The 22,852-nt window shown below is 38.6% G+C and overlaps 1 protein-coding gene across 8 annotated transcripts in view; it reads left to right on the top strand.

Annotated features, from left to right (window-relative positions):
- The window catches only part of ASB3 (ankyrin repeat and SOCS box containing 3), a 92,279-nt gene that overhangs the window by 50,233 nt on the left and 19,194 nt on the right, over positions 1–22,852 (top strand). For 7 of the 8 annotated variants that reach the window (XM_040993738.1, XM_040993740.1, XM_040993742.1 and 4 more), the window contains exons 4-8: positions 457–569; positions 1,395–1,530; positions 3,996–4,173; positions 7,858–8,055; positions 17,645–17,902. In XM_040993738.1, coding sequence (XP_040849672.1) covers positions 457–569; positions 1,395–1,530; positions 3,996–4,173; positions 7,858–8,055; positions 17,645–17,902 — 883 coding nt within the window. The remainder of the gene's footprint in view (positions 1–456; positions 570–1,394; positions 1,531–3,995; positions 4,174–7,857; positions 8,056–17,644; positions 17,903–22,852) is intronic. The other variant, XM_040993746.1, reaches the window with a different exon arrangement.

Genomic DNA, 22,852 nt, shown 5'->3' with positions numbered 1-22,852 from the left:
TTATTGTTTATGATGAGAAGAATTATCTGAGGTATAAAAATTTGCATTTTTGCTTTGTTTGTGACTCATGTCACTTTTGATCAAGTGATAATGGTAGCAATCTTTTATTCTCTTTATCAAGCTGTTATTGCTGCTTCTTAACTGTGCATCCTGTCTCTCTCCAAATTGTATCTCAGTAAACCAGAACCGTGTGTCTGCATCATAAGAGAGAATGAATGTTTGTTTCTTGCTTCCATTTCCTCTGTTACTTTTACTACTGAAAATAGTTTTCCAGTGGACAGGTAGTGGTAGGTTTCTGTTAATGGGTCTGGACTGAGACAATTGTGATGAACTGTTCCTAATGATCACAGTATTGTGAGTTCTGATGTGAAGAAGTGGTGAGGATATCAATGAAATGTTCAGTCCTACAGACATGCTGCTTTGCTGACAATAATTTTTCTGACTGCTATATTGCAGCTGTTGAAAATGGACAGATAGATACATTAAAGCTGTTACTTCGACATGGAGCAAATGTTAATGGATCCCATTCTATGTGTGGATGGAACTCTTTGCATCAGGCTTCTTTTCAGGTAAGCTCTGAATTTATTATTCCATTTCCATGTAAATTGTGTGTTTTACCCTTTTAAAATGACAGCACTGTACTGGTTTTGCTTCCCGCTTGCCTGTGATTTATGATGGTTAGTGTAATACTGAAAAGGCAGTCTAAATGCTAATGATCAATCTGAATAAGCTAACTGCTGTAGTAGCTGTAGTAGCTTTGGGCTATAGGGATTATCTAAATTCTCAAGTGTTGATAGTATAGTTAAGAAGCCATTGTAGTATGTGGGATATAAATCAACAAAGAACAGTGTCCTACTTTATTTAGAACAGTATGTTTAGAAATTTGGATAGCTCCTTAGTCCTTGGTTATTAAGCTAATTTTGCAGAATTTTGTAAGGACTAGGATTCCTAGAGATATGTGTTTCATCTGTTCATGTTTAATGGGTTAGTGAGAGGTATAGGATAATCTACTTTGCCCTTTCCTTTCCTCCCAGTCTGCTTTATTTTGTTTTTAGTTTTCAAGTTTACCTTTAATGAGAGGAAAAGAAAAAGCAAAGACAAAGCATAGTAAGAAAAAAAAGACCTTCCCTCAAAAGACAAATATCATATTCCTTCTGGCAACTAATATAGAATAAACTAAGAGGTATATTACAGGATTGTTGTTTTTAGCTCGTGCATGTACTCCAGTGGAAATGTGGTCCTGTGGCATTTTAAATACTTGTTGAATATTTTGATTCGTTGAAAATTAAACTTGTGAATGTAGAGTGGATTAAAATTAAAAAAAAAAAGAAAGAAAAACCAGGTCTTCTATTTTCTTTCTATTCTCTTATTTAAAATATGAATCTTTGCCTTAGGGAAATGCTGAGATAATAAAATTGCTGCTTAAGAAAGGAGCAAGCCAGGAGTGCCAGGATGACTTTGGAATCACACCTTTGTTTGTGGCCGCTCAGTATGGCAAGCTAGAGAGCTTGAGCATACTTATTTCATCGGGTAAGATTAATCCATTAGCTTTTGCGCTGTTGAGATTCTTAGGGAAGAATACTTTTTAAATATGATTGTGAAATTTATGATTTTTAGACGTTGTAATTAAGAGTAAATACAAGTTGATTTATAATTTGGTTATTATGTGTTTATTCTCACAATTCATTGCCAGTCAGTAGGTATCCGAATTGGAATCTAACAACCTGGCACTAAAGGAGATTTATTGGCAAGTTGAATGAGGAAACTGTGTTTTCTATAGGAATGTGAGCTGTTTGAACTCCCTAGGGTGCATGATTGTTTTAAGATAATTTATTAGATGGTTGTTTTGCATATATAGCCTTTTGTTATAGGTTTTGATAGTTAAGCTATTATTTAGTTTTGTTTCAAAGCATGTTTCCACTTAATATTGTGGTTAATGGGTACATAAAGCTGACTGAAGATTGCTCAGTGATACCCACTGCATGTTCTGGATACCAGAGAAGACAGTGCCATGGTCGCATTCTTATTTTGTATATTTTTGTGGCCAGAAATGCAATTATGCAAGGACTTTAAATTCCTCTTCTGCTCTGTGTATGCTGTCATAGTCCTAACCTGACAAAGCGTGTATAGTGAAGATGAAGGAAAAGACAAATGTGTTTGCTGTCAGGAACTATTTCCAGACAGGCAAGACAAAGTGTACTTAGACATCTGGGCACATGTTTTCTTATTTATGCTTTCTCTTTATCAACCTCCAGATACTTAAAACGAAATAGGAAGTGAAAGCAATAAACACTTATTAAGTGCTCTCTTCAAGATTTTTTTTGGCAGCAATGAGTGCTCAGATCTTATGTTTGAGAGGCATCTCCAAAAATAGTTTCTTCAGATGTGTTATTTTTTAGGCTAAGAATGCAAGGCCCTAACTGTTGAAGTGCCAGAAGAATTATTTCCTTGCAGAATTTGGACTTGGAACAGGCATTCTTTCTGACTTGTGATTTTCCTTCATCTGTTATGTCATACTGAGGACTAGCCTAGTTCAGTTGATGACTTTCAGCCCCAGTATGTTCCAATTATTAGTGTTAAAGTAATATTTGAATAAAATAGGCTAATAGGCTAATCTTGACCTTATTGGCTCTATTTTTGTGTCAGCCAACCTGTCTCCTGTCATCTGGAGTTCTAGGCACCTTTTTTTTTTTTTTTTGGTCTTTTAAAAATTTTCTTTTAATCTGATGTACTGGGAATAGCACCTTGAAAGGCATTTAGGTATGTTTGTGTTGTAAATATATGCTTTTAACTCCTTAAAATGGCTCTAATTGTATTGGATTATGTAGTTTGTTTTGACTGATTTCTTATTTTTGATGTTTAGAAATTCTCAAATGGAAAAGAAATTTCTTTGTTGAGTTAGTCTTTTCTCAATAATGCTGTTGAATTCTTTATGAAGATGAAAGCAGGTCCTCTTAATAAGTCAAGATTTTGTCTAGTTTATTTGGAATTGTCCAGGATTCCATTAAACTCTTTAAATTACCATTTGTGCTTTCCGTATTATTTATCTATCTGAGTTCTTTGGTTTATTCGGTGTGCACTAATGGGATATCCCTTTAATTAGAGATAGTTTTTCCCCTTATAGAGATTTTCCCCTTACTTATGGGAAATTTATATTATGAAAAAAGTATGAAATCAAACTATTTTGCACCAAATAAACTTACCTTTAATTATATTTTTCATAAGCTTTCTGAAGTGCTCTCATACTAAAGAAATTTAAAAATTCTTCTGATCATATAGTAAATGCCATACTTAACAGATTTAATATGTCATCTCCAGTGAGAGAAATCTGAACAGTTCTGTAGTTTCAAAACTTCTATAAAAAAATCAAGGTCATTTTCAACTTTTCAAATTTTCATGTCCTGTAAATACTTCATTAGGTTTGTGATTTTGTGAACATCTGCTTAGAAAGCTATTAAAAATATCTTTTTTCCTTTATTGTGTGCTTTATCATGTAACGGCAATGAAGGAAGAGATATGAAAAAGACTAGTTTTAAGGCCTAGTCTCCTAGTTATGTTACTTCTAATGGAATCTCTTTTGATAAATCTTAGTCTACGTTGGTGAGTATCATCTGTAAATTCTCACAACTTAGGCTTTAGAATTTTTAAAAATAATGATCAGAAATGTTATCTGTATTTGATGGCTTGCATTTTCTCATTTTATATACTTTATGGTGTTTGAGGAAGGATCAGAATGAAATGTGCATTCATTAAAAATAAGTAGTATTGTAGTTTAAAAAGGAATCTAAAACATGAATCACTTGTTTTCTTGCTATCATTAAAGCAAAAACTTTAAATAAGTTATCAAAAAGGAGTATATTTATGTAAGAACACCTACTGAGGAGGAAAAAGCTAGTATGCTATAAAACCCTTTTTGAGTAGTTGCTTTGGATTTTATATTTATTACTTTTTTAACATACATGCGGATTATCTATTAAATGTTTTGTTTTCACTAGGTGCAAATGTCAATTGCCAAGCTCTGGACAAAGCTACTCCCTTGTTTATTGCTGCTCAGGAGGGTCACACGACATGTGTGGAGCTTTTGTTGTCTAGTGGGGCAGATCCTGATCTTTACTGTAATGAGGACAACTGGCAGTTACCTATTCATGCTGCTGCACAAATGGGCCATACAAAGTAAGTGTTAGAAGACAGAAAATCATGGTGGTGGCCATCTGGTCCAGCATTTAAGATGCTGGTTAGGATGCTTGTCTCCTATATTAGATTTCCTGGGTTCTTTTACTGGTTCTTGCTTTTCATGCCAGCTTCTTGCTAACACAGACCATTGATGGCTGTGGTAGTTGGCTTCTTCCACTCATAGGACTGGACTTTTAACTTCTAACCCTACTAGCTGTTTTGGGCATATTGGGGAGTGATCCAGTAGATGGGGATTTTCTATCTGTCTCTCAAACAGTTCTTTAAAACCAGAAAATTAAAAAAAGCTTAAGAGGTCAATCTGGGCCAGGCATTTTATCTACAGGTATCATCCAGTGTAATTTTCCCTATCAATCTGATGGTGAACAGATCTGCTTCTAATCTGTCTCCCACGCTTTCCTGATTTAAGGCAGTAAGAGTTGGAGAAGAGTAATCTGGCTGTCTTCTACTTAACCTCCCTACCCCCACGACCCTTGGGCAGTCTGATGACCTTATTCACATTGCCACCTGTCCCAGCAGATTTTTGAGTTTGTGACCTCTGTTGAAGTAGAATCTTTTTTTTTTTTCCTTTCACATGCGCTGAGTAGTCTTCTCCACCTTAAGCCCTTTGATTGGATTTCTCTTTTATCTCAAGTCAAATCCACTACTTTTCTCTGGTTCCATTACTCTATTTCAAAACAAAAAGTTTCCATAAAATTATTGGCATTTTTCCAGAGACAAAAGTAAATGAAGAGTTCCATGAGGTTTATAAGCCAATAATCAGGTTTTGCTTATGAAAATATGGCTGCCTGCCATAAATTGGCACTGAAAAGTTTTTAAAATGTCTGCTTAAAGTTTTTAGTTATGAGACCAGTGTGCTGGTGTTGCGAGCTGATCATCTGCCTGCAATGCATATGGGTGCCAGTTAATATTCCTGCAGCTTCACATCCAATCCAGTTCCCTGTTTATGGCCTGGGAAGACAGCAGAGAATGGCCCAAGTCTTTGTTCCTTTGCACTCATGTGGGAGACAGAGAAAGAGTTCCTGGGCTTAGCTCCAGCTACTGTGGCCATTTGGGGAATAAACCAGTAGATAAAATATCTTTCTATGTATCGCCTTCACTGTAAAATCTACTTTTCAAGTTAATATAAGTAAATCTTATAGAAAGTCTTTAGTAATGGATTGGCGTTGTAGCATAGTGTATAAAGCTGCGCCTTATGATACTAGCATCCCATATGGGTGCCAGGTCATGTCTAGGCTGGTCCACGTCTGATCCAGCTTCCTACCACTGGTGTGGCAGAAGCAGCAGTAGATAGCCCACATATTTGGGTCCCAGCTGTCCACATAGAGGACCCGAATGGAGTTGCTGTATCCTAACTTCAGTCCTGTCTGGCTCAGTCCTGGCCATATAACTACTTGTAGAGTGAACCAGCAGTTGAAACATCTGTCTCTCTCTCTCTCTTTCTTTCTCACAAAGAATTTTCTTGCCTACTTCATTCCTGAAGTTTTTAGTTTTAAAGATCAGAATTGTACTTTTTCCCACTGACTGCTGGAGGTAAGTTTACAAATAATTGAAGAAGGACCTTTTAATGATTTTTTTTAGAAGTTTCTCTTCCTGGCAGCCAGCTCAGATTTTAATGAGCTCATGTTCTTTTGAGACAATGAAATATTTTAATAGAAGTTCTGTTTTCTTCCTGATGGAAATATTATTTTTCATATCTTGTTTCTCTTTAAAAGTTCTTACTAATTGGAAAAATAAAACTAGTTGGTACTTTAATGAGAAAACAAGTGTTTTTTTAATTGTTAATAACATTGTATTATGTGAAGCAGTTTTATAGGCACTGGGATTCCCTCCACCCCTCCCTTAACCCTCCCCCCATGGTGGATTCCTCCACCTTGCTGCATAACCACAGTTCAAGTTCAGTTGAGCTTCCTTCATTGCAAGCATATACCTAGCATAGAGTCCAGCATCTTATTGTCCAGATAAGTTCAGCGGCTTCTTGGGGAGACCTTCTCTGGTCTGAGGGTAGAGCTAACAGAGTAAAGTTCTGGTCAGTTAAAAGCCCCAACAAAGCATCAGCATCAATATACAGTGTTATGGAATTAATTGACATAGTATTGAGTAAACAATATGTTAGAAATAATGCAAGTTCAATTTTTCAAAACACATGGGTTGAGACAGTATCAATGACAGGTTCAAAAACCAACCAACAAACAAACAAACAAAAAAAGAAAAATTATAGGTTAAATTAAGGCAAACATGTGGTAACTAACCTTTTGGGATTCACTCATTTCCCTTAGCATTATAGTTTCCAGTTGGGCCCATTTAGCCACAAAGAACTGCATTTTTTTTTTTTTTTTTTGATACCTGAGTAGTATTCCATGGAGTAGATGAACCGAAGCTTTCTTATCCAATCTTCTGTTGATGGGCATTTTGGTTGCTTCCATGTTTTTGCAATTACTGATTCTGCTGCTGTCAACATAGGAGTGCATGTTGGTTTCTCGTGAAACAGGTGTTTTGGATATATTCCTAGGAGTGCTATTGCTGGGTCATATGGTATGCAGATTTTGAGTTGTTTAAGTGTTCTCCATGCTGATTTCCATAAAGGCTGTACCAACCTGCAGCCCCACCAGCACTGGAGTGGGGGTCCCTTTTCCCCATATCCTCGCCAACAAGTGTCGTTGGTGTTCTTTTTTATGTGGGCCCATCTTACTGGTGTTAGGTGGTATAGATTTGTTTTTACTTGAAAGGTGGAGTTCATACGGAGAGGAAGACAGAGAGAGAGCAAGCTCTTCCAGCATTGTGATGCAGCAGGTTAAGGCTGCATTTGCCATGCTGGCATACTGTATCAGAGCATGGCTTCAAGAGTTGGCTGCTGTACTACTGATCCTGCTTCCTGCTAATGTGTCTGGGAAGGCAGCAAATGATTGCCCAAGTGCTCAGACCCTTGTCACCCACGTGGTGAGCTGGATGGAGTTCCAGGCTCTTGAATTTGGTCTAGGAAGACAACCAGCAGATGGAAGAGCTCCTTCTCTCTCCCTCTCTGCTGTTCAAGTAAATATAATAAATCTTTGAAAAATAGACTAAAAGGAAAAACAGGTTACCTGTTCACTTACCAGACTATTACTTAGTTTGTTTCAGATATATTTAAGGTCCTTTTTGTTAAACGACAGTAAATGTAATATTCTGAAATTAAGTATGTAGCATGTAGTAATTTAGTGTACCTAGATGGTATATTGAAGACAGAAGACGTCTATAGAGGCCAACGTGTCATAGAGGGTTAAACTTTTACTTAAAAGCACTGGTATCCCAATTAGAGTGCTGGTTCAAGTCCTAGCAGCTTTACCTCTAGTCCATTTTCCTGCTAATGCGTCTGGAAGGCAACACAAGATGCCCTTAGTGAACTCATGCCATCTATGTGGGCAGAGTAAGATGGACTTCCTGGTTCCTGGTTTAGGGCTGACCCAGTCCTGGCCATTGGCTTACATTTGGCGAGTGAACCAGTGTATGAAAGATTGATTTCTGTCTCTCTTCTTTCCTCTCTCTCTGAAGCCCTGCCTTTCAAAATATAAGAAACAAACAAACCTCCTTTATGGGTGATTCTTAAGGTATGTACTGTGGAAATGTTGCCTACATCTGTATAAGCATATGAAAACATTACGTCTTCCTGAATGTGTGTATTTGTAGAATCTTGGACTTGTTGATACCACTCACTAACCGGGCTTGTGACACTGGGCCAGACAAAGTGAGCCCTGTGTACTCAGCAGTGTTTGGAGGTCATGAAGAGTGCCTAGAGCTGCTTCTCCGCAGTGGCTACAGCCCAGATGCCCAGATGTGCCTGGTCTTTGGATTCAGTTCTCCCATGTGCATGGCTTTCCAAAAGGAGTATGTATTTTTTGCTAAATTTTGATTTCTTTGTGGAGATGCATTTGAAAGTGACTTTCTTGTCAGAACTTAGTATGTGTCAGTGCTATTCTGCTAACAAACAGTGAAACTCTTGAGTGAGATGCCTTCTTAATTAAAGCTGTAGCAAAAGTAAAATGAATGTCAGGTTGTTTTCTTTTCTTTGGTTCTGGGTTGCATTTTTAGTGTGATAATTTTAGTGAACATGTTCATTGTTTTAAAGTAAATGTAATAATTCTCTGATATCTATGTTCTTCAGAATAATCCAAGAATTTTTATCAAGTCGGTTGCTATATATTTTAGGTGATTTATCATTTGAAATTTATATTTGTAAAACTTCCTATGCGCCTAAAAGCTAAACTTAATCATGTGGATACTAACTGCATTATACATATTTAGTGCATTTCTTGAGGTGAATTAGAATTAAATTTAAAAGCACTTGTTTAGGGCCTGTGTTTGTGACATAGTTGGTTAAGCCACCATCTATAGTGCTGACATCTCACAGGGGTGTCGGTTTGAGTCCTGGCTGTTTCATTTCCTACCAAGCTCCTTGCTAATTGACTCGGAAAGCAGTGGTAGATGGCCCATATTCTTGGGCCCTTGACCCACGTGGAAATACCAAAGAAACTCCTGGCTCTGGAGTTTGGTCTGGCCATTCAGGGCGTGAGCTAGATGGAAGACCTCTCTCTCTGCTTCTCCCCCTTTGTGTGTAACTCTGGATTTCAAATAAATGCAAAATAAATCTTAAAAAAAATGTTCTGCCAAATATATATATATATATATACACACATATATAAGATATATATTTGTTTCACTAATCTGCATTGATTCTATGAAGTAGAGTAAATGCATAATTGCTTCTGAGTGATTACTAGTGAGTAATTGTTAATCCTGTGCCTTTTGTGCCAGCATCCTTTATGTGTACCAGTCTGAGTCCCAGTGACCCCGTATCCCATCCAGTTCGCTGCTAGTGGCCTGGGAAGGCAATGGAGGATGGTACAAGTCCTTGGTGCCCCTGAACCGTTTAGAGGCTCCTGGCTTCAAATCAGCTCAGCTTTGGCTGCTGTGGCTATTTAAGGAGTGAACTAGCAGACAGAAAATCAACCTTGGCTTCTCTGTCACTCTCTGTAACTCTGCTTTTTTTTTTTTTTAAAGATTTATCTTTTCTTTTTTTCTTTCTTTCCTTCTCTTTTTTATTGGAGAGTCAGATTTACAGGGAAAAAGGAGAAACAGAAAAAGATCTTCCATCCGCTGGTTCACTCCCCAAGTGGCTATACTGGCCAAAGATGAGCCAATCTGAAGCCAGGAGCCAGGAGCCTCCTCTGGGTCTCCCATGTGGGTACAGGGTCCCAAGGCTTTGGGCCATTCTCTACTGCTTTCCCAGGCCACAAGCAGGGAGCTGAATGGGAAGTAGAGCAGTTGGGATTAGAACCAGCGCTCATATGGGATCTGGCATGTGTGAGGTGAAGATTTGAGCCACTAGGCAATTGTGCCAATTGTGCTGTAACTCTGCTTTGAAATAAAAAAATAAATCTTTACAGTATTAAAAAAATTATTGGAGACAGCCCTTTTTTTTGTCAGTAACATTAATTGATCAGTTACTGATGAGGTTGAAACGTGGACTTTCTTTTCAAAATTAAAGATCTAATGAGAGAAATAGTACTTAGTAGCATTTGTCACACTTTTTTTTTTTTTTTTTTACTACCTCAATCAGTTTTTGGGGTTTGTTTGAGAAGCAGAGAATGAGCAAGCTGCTGTTCTATTTTCCGCTTCATTCTCCAGATGTCCTCAGTGGCCGGGACTGAGTCTGGTAAGCTGAAACTGGGAACTCAAGTCAGGGCTTCCCCGTGGGTGGCAGTTCAGTTACTTGGGATAGCACCTCAGCCCCCAGCATCCTCATAGGCAGAATGCCGTAGTTAGGAGGCAAGGCTGGTTACCAAACAAATGTGGAAAGTGGACACTCAGCCAGTACCTTAACTCTTAGGGCAAACTTCTGCCCCACAAAAATGTTTTTTATATATTTTATTCCTGGTGAACAAGAGATCCTTTTACTGTTGCTTGCAGAATATTTACATCATTCTTAAATGATGACTTAAGAAGTAATTTTTTTCTTTTGCAAGTACTCCAAAGGTGTGTGTGTGTGTGTGTATATATATATATTTATTATATTTTTAATGGAAAGATTTATTTGAGAGGCAAAGTTAGAGAGACAGAGGGAGACACTTACACGCACACACACAGACAATTTTTTGTGGGTTTACTCCCTAAATGGCGGCAACAATCTTAGGAGCTAGGCAGGGCCAAAGCCGGGAGCCTGATACTTCTTCCTTGTTTGTCATGTGGGCTCAGGGACCCAATCATTAGGCCATATTCTGCTGCTTATCCAGGCGCATTAGCAGGCGCTGGATCAGAACTAGAGCAGCTAGGACTCAAACTGTACCTGTGTGGGATGTTGATATTACAGGTAGTCACGTTACCCACCACGTACAATGCCAGCCCCCAGAGTCATACTTCTGAGGAACTCTACAGTTGATTTCTTTTTTATGTACTGAAGACGAAGGCTCCCTACTTCTGTGTATGAGTTTGCATGTTTTTGGATTCACTCACTCAAAGTTTCAGATGCATAGAGATTATTGGAAGCTTAATGCAAACTGCTAACAAAAGACTAAGGGTGAACTCTGCGTGGTACAATCATGGCATCAGGCCCAAAGTAGCACAGTAAAGACTTTGAGAAATAAACTGAGTTGGATCCCCAGTAGAAGGTTAAACAGTGTGAATCTAACTAGGTTGCTAAAATAAAGTATTTTTATAAGAGTTAAAACAAGACCTACATAGGATCAAGGGTTTCTGCAGCATGGTATTCACAATGTCTAAGACATGACCTAAAATGACTTGACAAATGAAGAACCTCTTTAAAACATGACTGAACAGGAAGGAAAACAACAGCTAGCAAATGCCAATGCTGAGATGATTCAGCTATTGTAAATATCAAATAATTGAAAGCAAATATTATAAACGTCGTTTAATGAAGCTAAACACATGAAATAAACAAAAAGGTAGGAATTTTCAGCTAAGCAGAAAAACTCTTCAAAAAGAATCAAAATAAACTTTATAACTGAAATAATATAGCATTATAAATAAAAAGCTCACCTATTAATTCTCTAGCAAAACAGAAGTGACAAAAGAAAGATAAATTGATATGAAGATGGACCAATAGAAACAATTTTCATAGAACATAGAAAAAAAGGTGGAAAGAGAGTAAAAAAACCAAACCAAAATCCAAGGGAAAATATCAATAGATTAAGTCCAGAATAAGACGAAATATTGGTGCAGAATAATATATGTAAATTTTTAATGGCTCAAAGCTTATAACATTGGATTAAGACATTAATTTGTATATTTAAGAAGGTTGGCAAATCCAAGCATGATTATTTGGAATAAAATCTGCCCAGGGTCGATCAAATTGCTATAAACCATAAATAAAGGATGAGGAATATGGCACGCATGGTCACAGACATGAACTAGCAAGCTTTGCTTTTTGATCCTCTTGGAAATGTTGGTCTTCCAAGCTTCCTACAAAGCACAATTGAGGTCTGTTTTGGGGGCTGCCACAAAGGCATATAAGCTGTTTTCTTCCAAGTAAGAACTTGTGAATGGGCCAAATGTATTCATTATTTTCTTTTAAAAGTAGTGAGCATTAAGCTTTGGGACCAAAAGGTTAATACTGTACTGATTTGTAGCTAGTCTTTCAAGGGCATAGTTGAGTAATTAAACTTAAGTTAGAACATACTATAAAAAAAAAAATTCCTGCCACTGAAATAGGGAAGGGGAGGGAAGTTGAGAAATTTGAAGATGATTTGAACAAGGCTTATCATAGTTTTTTTTTTACCGCATTTTGTCATTCTCATTGATCCTAATCATTGTTATCACACTTTCTTAGAGTTCATTGTGTGCATTGTAGTTATCATATTTTTGCATATCTGACAATACTTGATATCTTCAGCTAATGATTGAAGTGAAAATTTAACAATGAAAGTTACAGCCTTTGAATGTGTCAGCTAACAAATTGGTTAACTCTTCTGTTGCTTAATTGAATAAGCTTTCAGTATTCAAGGTATTTGCATAATTAAATTTTGTTTTTATGTTGAATTTTCTCTTATTGTACCATTTTTATGTGACTACTGTTTATCTGCACATTCTTGAATTTCCAAGAACAAAATGTCCAACATGTACAACCCTGAATAAGGTCTATACATTTTTACTGTTAAATTTCTCCCTTTTAAAAAAAATTATTTTATTTTTATTGCAAAGTCAGATATGTATAGAAAGGAGGAGAGACAGAGAGGAAGATCTTCCATCCAATGATTCACTCCCCAAGTGACCGCAACAGCTGGTGCTGCTCCAATGTGAAGCCAGGAGCCTGGAGCTCTTCTGGTTCTCCCACATGGGTGCAGGGTCTCAAAGCTTTGAGCCATTCTTTACTGCTTTCCCAGCTCCCAGCAGGGAGCTGAATGGGAAGCGCGACTGTTGGGATTAGAACTGGCGCCCATACGGGATCCTGGTGCGTTCAAAGTTTAGCTACTAGGCCACTGCACCGGGCCCATTTTCCCTTTTTTTTAATATCTGATGCTATTTGCTGTACTATAAAATGTTACCTCTTAATGTCATGGTTAATTCTTGATATGTAAGTTCAACTAGATTGACTATTTTTTCAATCTCATATTTGAAGGGCATTTTTTAATTTGATAGGACTTGAGGGAGAATTTATTAAAGTGTTAGAAGAAGTATGCACATGTATCCATGTAATTTATATTTTAGTCTAAAGTTTTCTAAGCATAAGAATCTACTCTGTTCAGTGCCATGCAGTAATCAAGGTCATGTAGCACACCACCGTTGGCGTACATTGCTGGAATGTGTGTGTACATTAGAGATATTCTCAGTAATCCTCTTTGTGATTCTCCAATTTATTTTGTGCTTTTATTCTCATAGAAAATTATGGTTTAGGTATATATTTTAATGCTTTAGTACAAGGTCTTTTCATGAGCTTTCCAGGAGTGTACTCTTTCCTCTTTTAACACGAGGCAATGTGAGTACAATAACTGGAAGAAGTTTAGAGCTGGTTTTCTGGTGGATGCTTTGTAGAATACTAACTTCATAGCTTATTAATAGATATTAAATGAGATGTATAGAATTCTGTAGTTAAATAATTCTGAAAAACACAAATTGAACAGTGTTAAATAGGTTTGTTTAGTGGAGACTTTTTGGCATTTTACCTGTGGTGATGTGCCTTGTGGTTCCTTAGAGGGCAGTATATCTACAATGTTTATAAAACCCAGAGATATAGGCTGAACTTATATTTATTATAGATATACTATCATTCTTGTATTTATAGACTTTTGGGGGGCATTTTGTATTATTTGCTTCCTTACGATTAATGAGTAAATACTTCAAAAGTGTGTTTGGAGGTTGAAGGAAACGTTGAGATATACTTTGAAAATGTAACCAACATTCTGTTTAAGATGATTCTATCTTTCTCTTCTAGTTTGTAGTTTGTAATTTCTTAAACTTTTTCATAGAGTGTTGTTTTTATACAAATAATTTCTGATGCTAAAGTTTTAAGCAGTGTGCCTACAGAAACACATGTTTGCCTTTAAAATATGCTTCAATTTGATTATTTCATGAGGTCTTCAGTTTTCCTAATTAGAAGAGAGATATTTCAGAAATTGCTGTGTCAAAACTGCCAAGTTCAGTAGAAATTATGCTTCAACACAATAAGCTGCTAAATACTAAAATGAAAATAGACATGAGACAGCTGAATAGCATCCTATAGCTAATTTAAGATAGATAGAAGCCAGTTGTATACAAACTATAACTGAAATGTTAATGAAGTAGTCACAGGATGTGGTTAAGAACTCGCATTGTCTAACATATCAGTCACTCAATACACTGTTAAGTAACCCCATACTGTTGGAAACTGTTGTTGATGTTATGTCATGGCTTTTAATTGGTCGGAATGATATTCTGCCAGCTATGTCTTCAGACCAGGGTTTGTCTCCCCAAGAAACTGTTGAATTCAGCTGGGCAATAAGATACTGGATTCTATGCATGGCACATGCTTGCAATGAAAGAAATAAGACTGGATTTGAACTGTAATACTGCAATAAGGTGGAGCAATCCACCATGGGGAGAGGGCACAGGGAGGGGATGGGGCAACATCAGAGCCTATGAAACATTGTTATAAAATGAAATGCAATTTGAAAAAAAAGATTTTGCTGTGTCATAATCACAGTTTGATTCTGGTGTTGTCGTATTCCACTTCTGCCAGTTACTAGCTTTTTTGGCTAAGCTTCAGTTTTACATCCAGAATGGAAATAGTGGTAGAGTCTCCAAGGACTATCTTGGAGGGGAAATCTTGTGTGTAGCACATTTAACATAGTGCCTGGAAAAAATGCTGTGTAAAGTTTGTTAATTTAGAAAATTTATGTGTCCGTGTTTCTCTCACACTTTAGAGAAGGATAATTTATCTTTTGGCTTTGTCCCTTAAATTTTTTCATAGCATGAGTCTAATGTCTAGGTGTTACATTGAAATTTTGATCAAGATTTTTTTTTATTTTAAATTTTCTTCTACATTTTGTTTGCATACTTGAGAGTGATGCATGCCCATGTGGGTCTCCAGTTAGGGTGGAGAGGGTCAGGTACGGAGGAAGATGGATGGGACAAATACTTCATTTTTCCCCTCCTGTGTCCACAAGGGTAGCGAGGGAGGGGGCTACTCCCTGTTGTCTCACTACATCAGCACCTGGGGATGGGGGATGGTCATTTGATGACAACTTAGAGACCCTGATGTGGGAAAGAGTATTCTAAGGCTACTACTTGAGTGATTTTAATACTTTTGAGAAGTTGTTGGTTTTGTTGTTCAGGGTTGAGAAAATCTTCCCTATGACTCTTGGTTGACAGAGTCTGCCTTTGTACATCTACAGACCCAGGAACAAGTTGCAAAGCCTGGCCAGGAGATTGGTCTAACCTATTCTGCTTTCCATCCTCTGGCTAGGCAATTAATGTTCCCTGCTGGCCTAGCTGAATTGGCCATCATGTCCCCTGAGTGCAGTTTGACATACTGTCCACTGCACAGACATCACACTGAAGAGACCTAGTCCTGACACATATACTCCAAGGTTGGACCACATATATTGAGATTTTCCGTGTGGCCAGGGTCTGAGTCCAGTGATGTAGTCTGGGAGTCCCCTTGGAAATCTCATTTGGGGTGACCTCAGATTCAACTTTTGGGCGTGCCACCTGGTGTAGGGTCAGTTTTGGTCTGTCACCTGCATGAGCATATGCCCATGTTGATACATGCAGCTGTGTGGTCAGTTCCACACCAGCACCACATCTCATAAACTGATCGGTGCTGTGGCCTAGACTAGCCCCACCCACCACAGACCCAGTCCTCATGCATACGAGCAGGTGCCATGGCTAAGTTGGGGTGACCCCTAATAATCCCTAGCAGGCTACTCCCAGCCCTAGCTTTTGTGTGTGCCAACCTCTGCTGTGGCCTAACCCATCCCAGTCTGCATCATCTGGCTCTCGTGCACACTGTGAAAGTTATGGTTTAGCTCAGCCTAACCTGCTCCCAACCTGGCCCATACATACGCTGACAAGTGTTGCCTCCTTCCGTCAGCCCTGGCTCTCATACTTATCAGTGGGAGGGTTCCCCACTCTAAACTACCTCATCTCAGCCCCTTCATCTACCTAAGAGTGTAGTGGCCTGGTTTATGGAAGAGCCCAGAAGTCTTTCCTTCCTGTCAAACTTGTCCTTGGCCTCTCCCACTCCAATTTGTCCCTAGATCCCCTGCCCTGGGCAATGTGCAGCACCCTGGGGATAGGTTAGCATACAACATTCCCTACCTTCCCCATATTTTAAGACAGACAGAGAGAGAGAGAGAGAATAAGCAACTGTGCTGGCATGCCAGTATAATTAACACAGAGTTGATATTAACCAGGCTCAGAATGCCCACTAGCTACTTACTGCTTTTCTCCTAACAGTGTAATGTTTTCCTAGGTACAAGGCAACCTAGGCAGTTTGTCTATAGTTGGGGGAAAGTTTTTCTTGGTTTTGTAGCTTTTTTTAAATGAAAAGTGGCTGGAGTGCCTATCTGTAGCATCTGATTTCATAAGGCATAATTGGGGGATGTTAATAGCATGCACTTATATTCTGTAGCAGAAATATGTCCTCTGATGTGTGCTTTTAAGTGCTAGTGTATCTGTGGTTAGGCTACTGATGGTTTCAGGTGCTTGAGGGAAGAATGATTGACAGGTTCCAAATTGTACATATATATACACGTGTCTGTACTATTTTTAGTTTCTTGAAAATTGTGTAGGACATTTGTGATGATGCAATGTTGTGTTTAGCAGCCCCTGTGTAGTTTCTCTTTTCTGTAGCATAATCTACAAGAGATAACTACAGGCAGTATAATGTGAGCCTAGTTAAATGAGGTCAAAGTGATTGAGATCAATTTAAAGTGGTAACTGTGTGGATGCCTCATTCAGAAGGATATCCTTTGCATGTTTTATACTGCAAGACTACAGGCAATAGATTGTCAGCTTTAATGTGTCTGACGCTAGCCAGAGGAACAAGATACATCTGAATAGGGTCATAATATTCTAGAACAATGATATGAATGGTGGTATGCTTCCCATCAAGAACAAATGGCATGATAATAGATAGGAGACATTTATTAGTTTTTACAAGATTATGAAGTTATAAATTTCCATAATTGCTATGTGAGTAATTAATTATAAAGCAAATATTGTTAAACTTAAAAAAAACATGTTGGAGAATCAATGAAGTATATTAGTAAATGTGTACATGGGATGTGGTATCTTCGAAATGTGTGGAATGAATTATAGACCTTTAGAGACCGACCACATTGTTTATTAACTCTATTTTAGTAGGTATTCGATAGAATTGAAATATTTAATTATATGAAAATACGAGTTTCTAATAATGATAATTTTTAAAACTGTGTATTTAATTAATACAGCTGCTTTAAGCTGTAAGGGGAGTACTTACTAAAAACTGTTGAAAACTGAAGGGCTTGGTGGGATAGCCTAGCAGCTAAAGTTCTCACCTTGCAAGCACTGGGATCCCATATTGGCGCCAGTGCCCTGGAAAAGCAGTCGAAGACAGCCCAAAGCTTTGGGACCCTGCACCCACATGGGAGACCCCAAAGGGGTTTCGGGCTCCTGGCTTCAGATTGGTTTAGCTCCAGCTGTTGTAGCCGCTTGGAGAGTGAATCATTGGATGGAAGATCTTCCTCTGTCTCTCCTCCTTTCTATATATATCTGACTTTGCAATAAAAATAAATAAATCTTTAAAAAACTGAAAACCATTCTGGGGAATTTCCAAAGTAAAAGTTTCCAACTCTGTCATATAAGTCATGTTAAAAAATATCTCTCCCATCAACAATTGTTATTCTGTTGTATATAACAACTGTTAACAATATATAAGAATAACTTTTTGTGTGTAAAGGTCTAACTTTTCAATTTTATTTTACCTTATTTTGTAATGGAGCTGTGAGTCCTTTGGAATCGTGAATATTCTTTTGCAATATGGAGCCCAGCTAAATGAACTTCATTTGGCATATTGCCTGAAATATGAAAAGTTTTCAGTATTTCGCTACTTCTTGAAGAAAGGTTGCCCTGTGACATCTTGGAGCCATATATCTGAATTTATAAATTATGCAGTTAAAGCACAAACAAAATATAAGGAATGGCTGCCGCATCTCCTGCTTGCTGGATTTGACCCGCTGACTCTACTATGCAGTTCTTGGTAAGAAGACCTACCATCACAGGCTTTACCCTTTTTTGAGTGAATGTGTCGTATTTGATTGTTCCTAATTTCTTGATATCCACTTGTGTGGTTTGACTATGATGTCTGAGCTGGGTTGGTGCTGGTGTTGTTAATAGTGAGGTTTAGATTAAGCACAGAGCCCTAGCAAGGGATGAAAGACCCCCAGAAGGGAGAGTAAAAGGGATAGATGCCAGTGAACTCTCTAGAGAGGGAAACTTTCTACTTCTGGGTACTTAATGTGCTCTTAAACTTTCTGTGATACAACAATGATTGTAGGGACTTTGGGGACTTCTCTTTTCCCTCACCAGCCTAGACTGAAAACTCCTGCCCTGCAGTAACTTCTCTATTGGGATATCACCCTTAATAAGCACTGATTTCTAAAGTATGATGATGTAATTTGTGAAATTTAGATAGTTTTCAGAAGCCAGCCCTCTGCAAGAGATTTATGTGAATATGAAGTCAGAAATTTTTCTTGGGCAAGAAGATTTTTTTTTCTGTCAGCCCCATGGTCTTTGCAAAAGTCATTAGTGTTCTGGGGTCGACTCAACAGACTAATCTTTCACCTGCAGTTGCCAGCATTCCTTATGGACACATGTTCATGTCCTGGGTTCATGACTAGGTCTGTTTGTGGCCTTGGAAGGCAGCAGAGGATGGCCCAGGGCTTTGGGCCCCTGCACGCATGTGGGATGAAGCTCTGGCTCTTGATTTCAGATCAGCTCAGCTGTGGCCGTTTCAGCCATTTGTGGAGTGAACTAGCAGATGGAAGATTTCTCTCTCTGTCTCTCCTTCTCTCTGTAAAATCTGCCTTCAAAAAAAAAAAAAAAGAGTAAATCTTAAAAATAGAAAAAGTTATTAGTGTCCTGAGACACCTAATTGTAGCAGTGAGAGGAAACTGAATCAAAGTCTGTAGAAACCTAGAATACATTATTTCATTATAACATTTAGAAACCTTCATTTTAAACTTCAGAAAATACTGTTCATTAAAGTAGAGACAAATACTGAAGCTTTTTATATATTAGCAAAAAGTGTTACATATTTCATGAGAGGGACCTTCATTCATTCACTGCCTGTGGCCCCTGTTTATTAATTTTGTTTGCGTTTGTAAAGGCGCCACTTTCCACCTGGTGACATTTCCCTTTATTTACAGTATTCCAGTAACTCACCTTTTTATTGTGTCTCCCATTACTAAAGTGGAGGTGTTATGCTCTTCCTGATGCTATTTCAGATATGTGCATCATCATCATAACTGCCTTCTGGTAGATAAGATGGAGAACATAAAAGTAAAGTTGAGGTACACCTTTGAGTCCACCTTACTTTTTGTTAGTAGTTTATAACTGATTGAGTTCCTAGTTGTATTTAATGTCCCTTCAACAGTTGAATAATAAATACATAGTTGTCTGCCATTCCTTTCTCTACTTTTTAAATTGCTTTGCAACACCAGGCTCCCTCTCCCCAACCCCACATTGTTGTTCACCTGCATGGCACTGACTGACACTGGAGCCGCACAGCTCAGTTTTTTTCTGTGGATGTTTGTGAAGGCGACTTACTGCTAGAGGTAGGAGCATCTGTTCACCTGAAGGGCAGGTGCATGAGTAATTGGGCCACTTTGCTTGGCAGCTGTCGTTTTTGTGCTCCCCAGGTTTAGTCTCAGGAATATAGCAGTGCTGGAGGCAGGCAGAAGTCCCTGCCATGATGGCATTTATGTCCTGCAGAAGGTAGACAGACAGCAAATAAACCTGTGTATTTTATTGTTTAAAAAAGTGTTTTGCAAAAATTCATTCTTTTTTTCAGGTAGTTGAATGAGATGTATAAAGACTACTGTCAATTTACTGAGGCATCTCTAAGTTTTAAAATGTATTAGTGTATGATATTTGTCTTAGCAATGCTCCATCCTTGCGTGTACATGCATGCATATATTTGCGTACTGGTAAGCTATGGAACACTTGCTAATGAATGCTGTAACTCGGTATTGGCAGAGTTGTTTAAGTACCCTTAACTTTTTTTTTTTTAAAGATTAATTTTTATTATTTTTTTATTGGAAAGGCAGATATACAGAGAGGAGAGGCAGAGAGGAAGATCTTCTGTCTGATGATTCACTCCCCAAGTGAGCGCAACGGGCCGATACTATGCCGATCCAAAGCCAGGAGCCTCTTAGGGTCTCCCATGTGGGTGCAGGGTCCCAAAGCCTTGGGCCGTCCTCGACTGCTTTCCCAGGCCACAGGCAGGGAGCTGGATGGGAAGCGGGGCTGCTGGGATTAGAACCAGCGCCCATATGGGATCCCGGCCATGCAAGGCGAGGACCTTAACCACTGCGCCACCACGCCGGGCCCTGAGTACCCTTAACTTTTTACTTTTGCCTTCATGATTGTGTCTGTTGTCTACAAAGCTGACAGCAGTTCCCCCTTTGACTTCCAGAAACTACTCCCTGACCACTGCTGTAAATCCTAATACATGAGGTGGTTGCAGACAGCCTTTTCAACCCTCACTTTGCGTGGTACCTGTCCCCACGGTGCCTGCTTTCGTCCTGGTCACACTACTACACTCCTCCATTCAAGCTGTTGATTGATTCCAAGTGACTTGATCTGCGTCATTGACCCTTGCCCTCCTCAGTTTTATTTTCTTACATGAGAATCAGATAAACATTGAGACAGACATTTATTCCTGGTTTAGATGCCCGCAACAGCCAGGGCTGGGCCAGGCCAAAGTTAAGAGTCAGGTTTTCAACCCAGGTCTCCCGTATCAGTGACAGGAACCCAAACATTTGAGCATTGCCTGCTGCCTCCCAGAATGATCTTTAGAGAATTTGGTTGAAGCTGTAGGAGCTATAACTTGATCTCGGGTACTCTGCTATAGGATGCAGGTATCCCAAATGTCACTTTTATTGTTGCATCAATTACCAACTCCAATTTCAGTAGTCTTCTTGTTTTCTAATTTGTTTATTTCTTTATCCCAAACTTAGATTACTCCCTGACACCTGGTAATTGTCATTTACCACAATGTATAGTAGTTAGTATTTGTATTCTTGTTTTATCAAAGAAGAAATTGAGGTGCGAAGTATCTTATGTATTAGCACAGGTTTACATAGCTTATTAGCACACTGCTTAGATTGGAATCACTGTTGTTCTTTAATGTGGCTCAATACTGTTGCTAATCAGTGTGATATACTTCCTTTTTTTTTAAAAGCTTTATTTTTATTGGAAAGTCAGATATACAGAGAGGAGAGGGGACAGAGAGAAAGATCGTCTGTTGTTTCATTCCCCAAGCAATGGCCAGAGTTGCGCCAGTCTGAAGCCAGGAGCCAGCAGCCTCTTCCAGGGTTCCCTGGTGCAGGATCCCAAGGCTTTGGGCCATTCTCCACTGCTTTCCCAGGCCACAAGCAGGGAGCTGGATGGAAGTGGAGCAGTTGGGATTAGAACTGGTGCCCATATGGGATCCAGGTGCATGCAAGGTGAAGACTTTGGCCATTAAGCTACAGTGCCGTGCCCACACCCATTGTTTTGTAGATATTTATTTTGTTTGAAAGGCATTTACAAAGATATATATACATTCAGAAAGAGAGAGAGAGCTTACATATGCTGGTTCACTCCTCTCCTCAAATGGCCACAGTTGTTGGAGCTGGGCTAGTCCGAAACCAGGAGCCAAGAGCTTCTTCCAGGTCTCCCAGGTTGGTGTAAGGAACCAAGTCCTTGAGCCATCACTCGCCCTTTATCTAGGAATTGATCCAAACTGGTGCCCAGATGGGATATAGGCACTATAGGTGGCGGCTTTACCCAATACACAGTACCGACCCCTGTTAACTTTTAGGTGCTTAAATACCTTGCCTGACCTGGGAGATCAGTGCCATTTTTTTTTTTTTTTGCTCCATCCTGCTTCTGTGATAAGGTTTTCTACAGGGAAAACAAAAGCAAAAACAAAACTAACGACTCTTTTCCTTCTCTTACATCCAAGTAAGCAAACTGAGACTTAAGTTAACTTAATTCTCTTAGTAGGCTTTAGAAAAATGGGAGGGTACTTCAAAAAGTTTTTGGAAAATGGAATTAAAGATGTGATTTGAACATAAAAACTTTTGAATTCCATGAATAATTTCTTCATAAAATCATTTTTTATATAAAAAGATTTATTTATTTTAAAGGCAGACTGACAGAGGGAGAGAGGGAGAGACCTGGAAAGAGCTTCCATCTACTGAGTCATTCCCCAAATGGCTGCAGTAGCTGATGGGCCAGGCTGAGGCCAGGACCTGGAGCTTCATCTGAATCTCTCATATGGATGACAGGGACCCAAGTACACCACTCACTATTTACCCAGGTGCAGTAGAGGGGAGCTGCATCAGAAGTAGAGCATGTAAAACATGTACTGGCAGTCCCTTGTGGGATGCTGTCGCTGCAAGTGGTAGCTTAACCCACTGTGCCACAATACTGGCCCTTCCATGAGTCTTTTGAAGTACCCTCACACTCTTCATTGCCCCAGTTCAGAAACAACCTCTCTAGTCCTCCATGTGAAGTTTTGCAAACTTTTGTGATAATAAACCACCGAGTTATGCTATCTTTATATTTGTTGGCTATGTTACAGGAAACAGTTAAGTACTGGCAAACTAAATTATTTTGAAGTAAATTATGGCAGTTTCAGCTATCCAATTGGGAACTAAGTATATTTTACTCTTAAGGAATAGCTTTTAATTACTTTGCATTTGTTAGAAAAATGACATTGGAAAATTTTACTTCAGTAAAGAAAATTCCAACATGGTCACACTTTTATTTATTAATCTTTTATTGAATGGTTATACCAGTATTTATATCAGATATGGTAAGTGTTTTGTTTTCTTTGATCAAATTTATTTTCAAAGAACTATTATAAGAAAAATTCTCATAAAAATTCCAGTTTGTTGTCCAAGTGGATTTTTGTTGTTTCTTATTTACATCGCAGGTAAGC

The sequence above is a fragment of the Ochotona curzoniae genome, unplaced genomic scaffold, assembly GCF_017591425.1.
Source record: "Ochotona curzoniae isolate NIBS_2020 unplaced genomic scaffold, NIBS_Ocur_1.0 contig_883, whole genome shotgun sequence".
Taxonomy (NCBI): Eukaryota; Metazoa; Chordata; class Mammalia; order Lagomorpha; family Ochotonidae; genus Ochotona; species Ochotona curzoniae.
The sequence above is the reverse complement of the archived record's forward strand: the minus strand, read 5'-3'. Positions and strand labels throughout refer to the sequence as shown.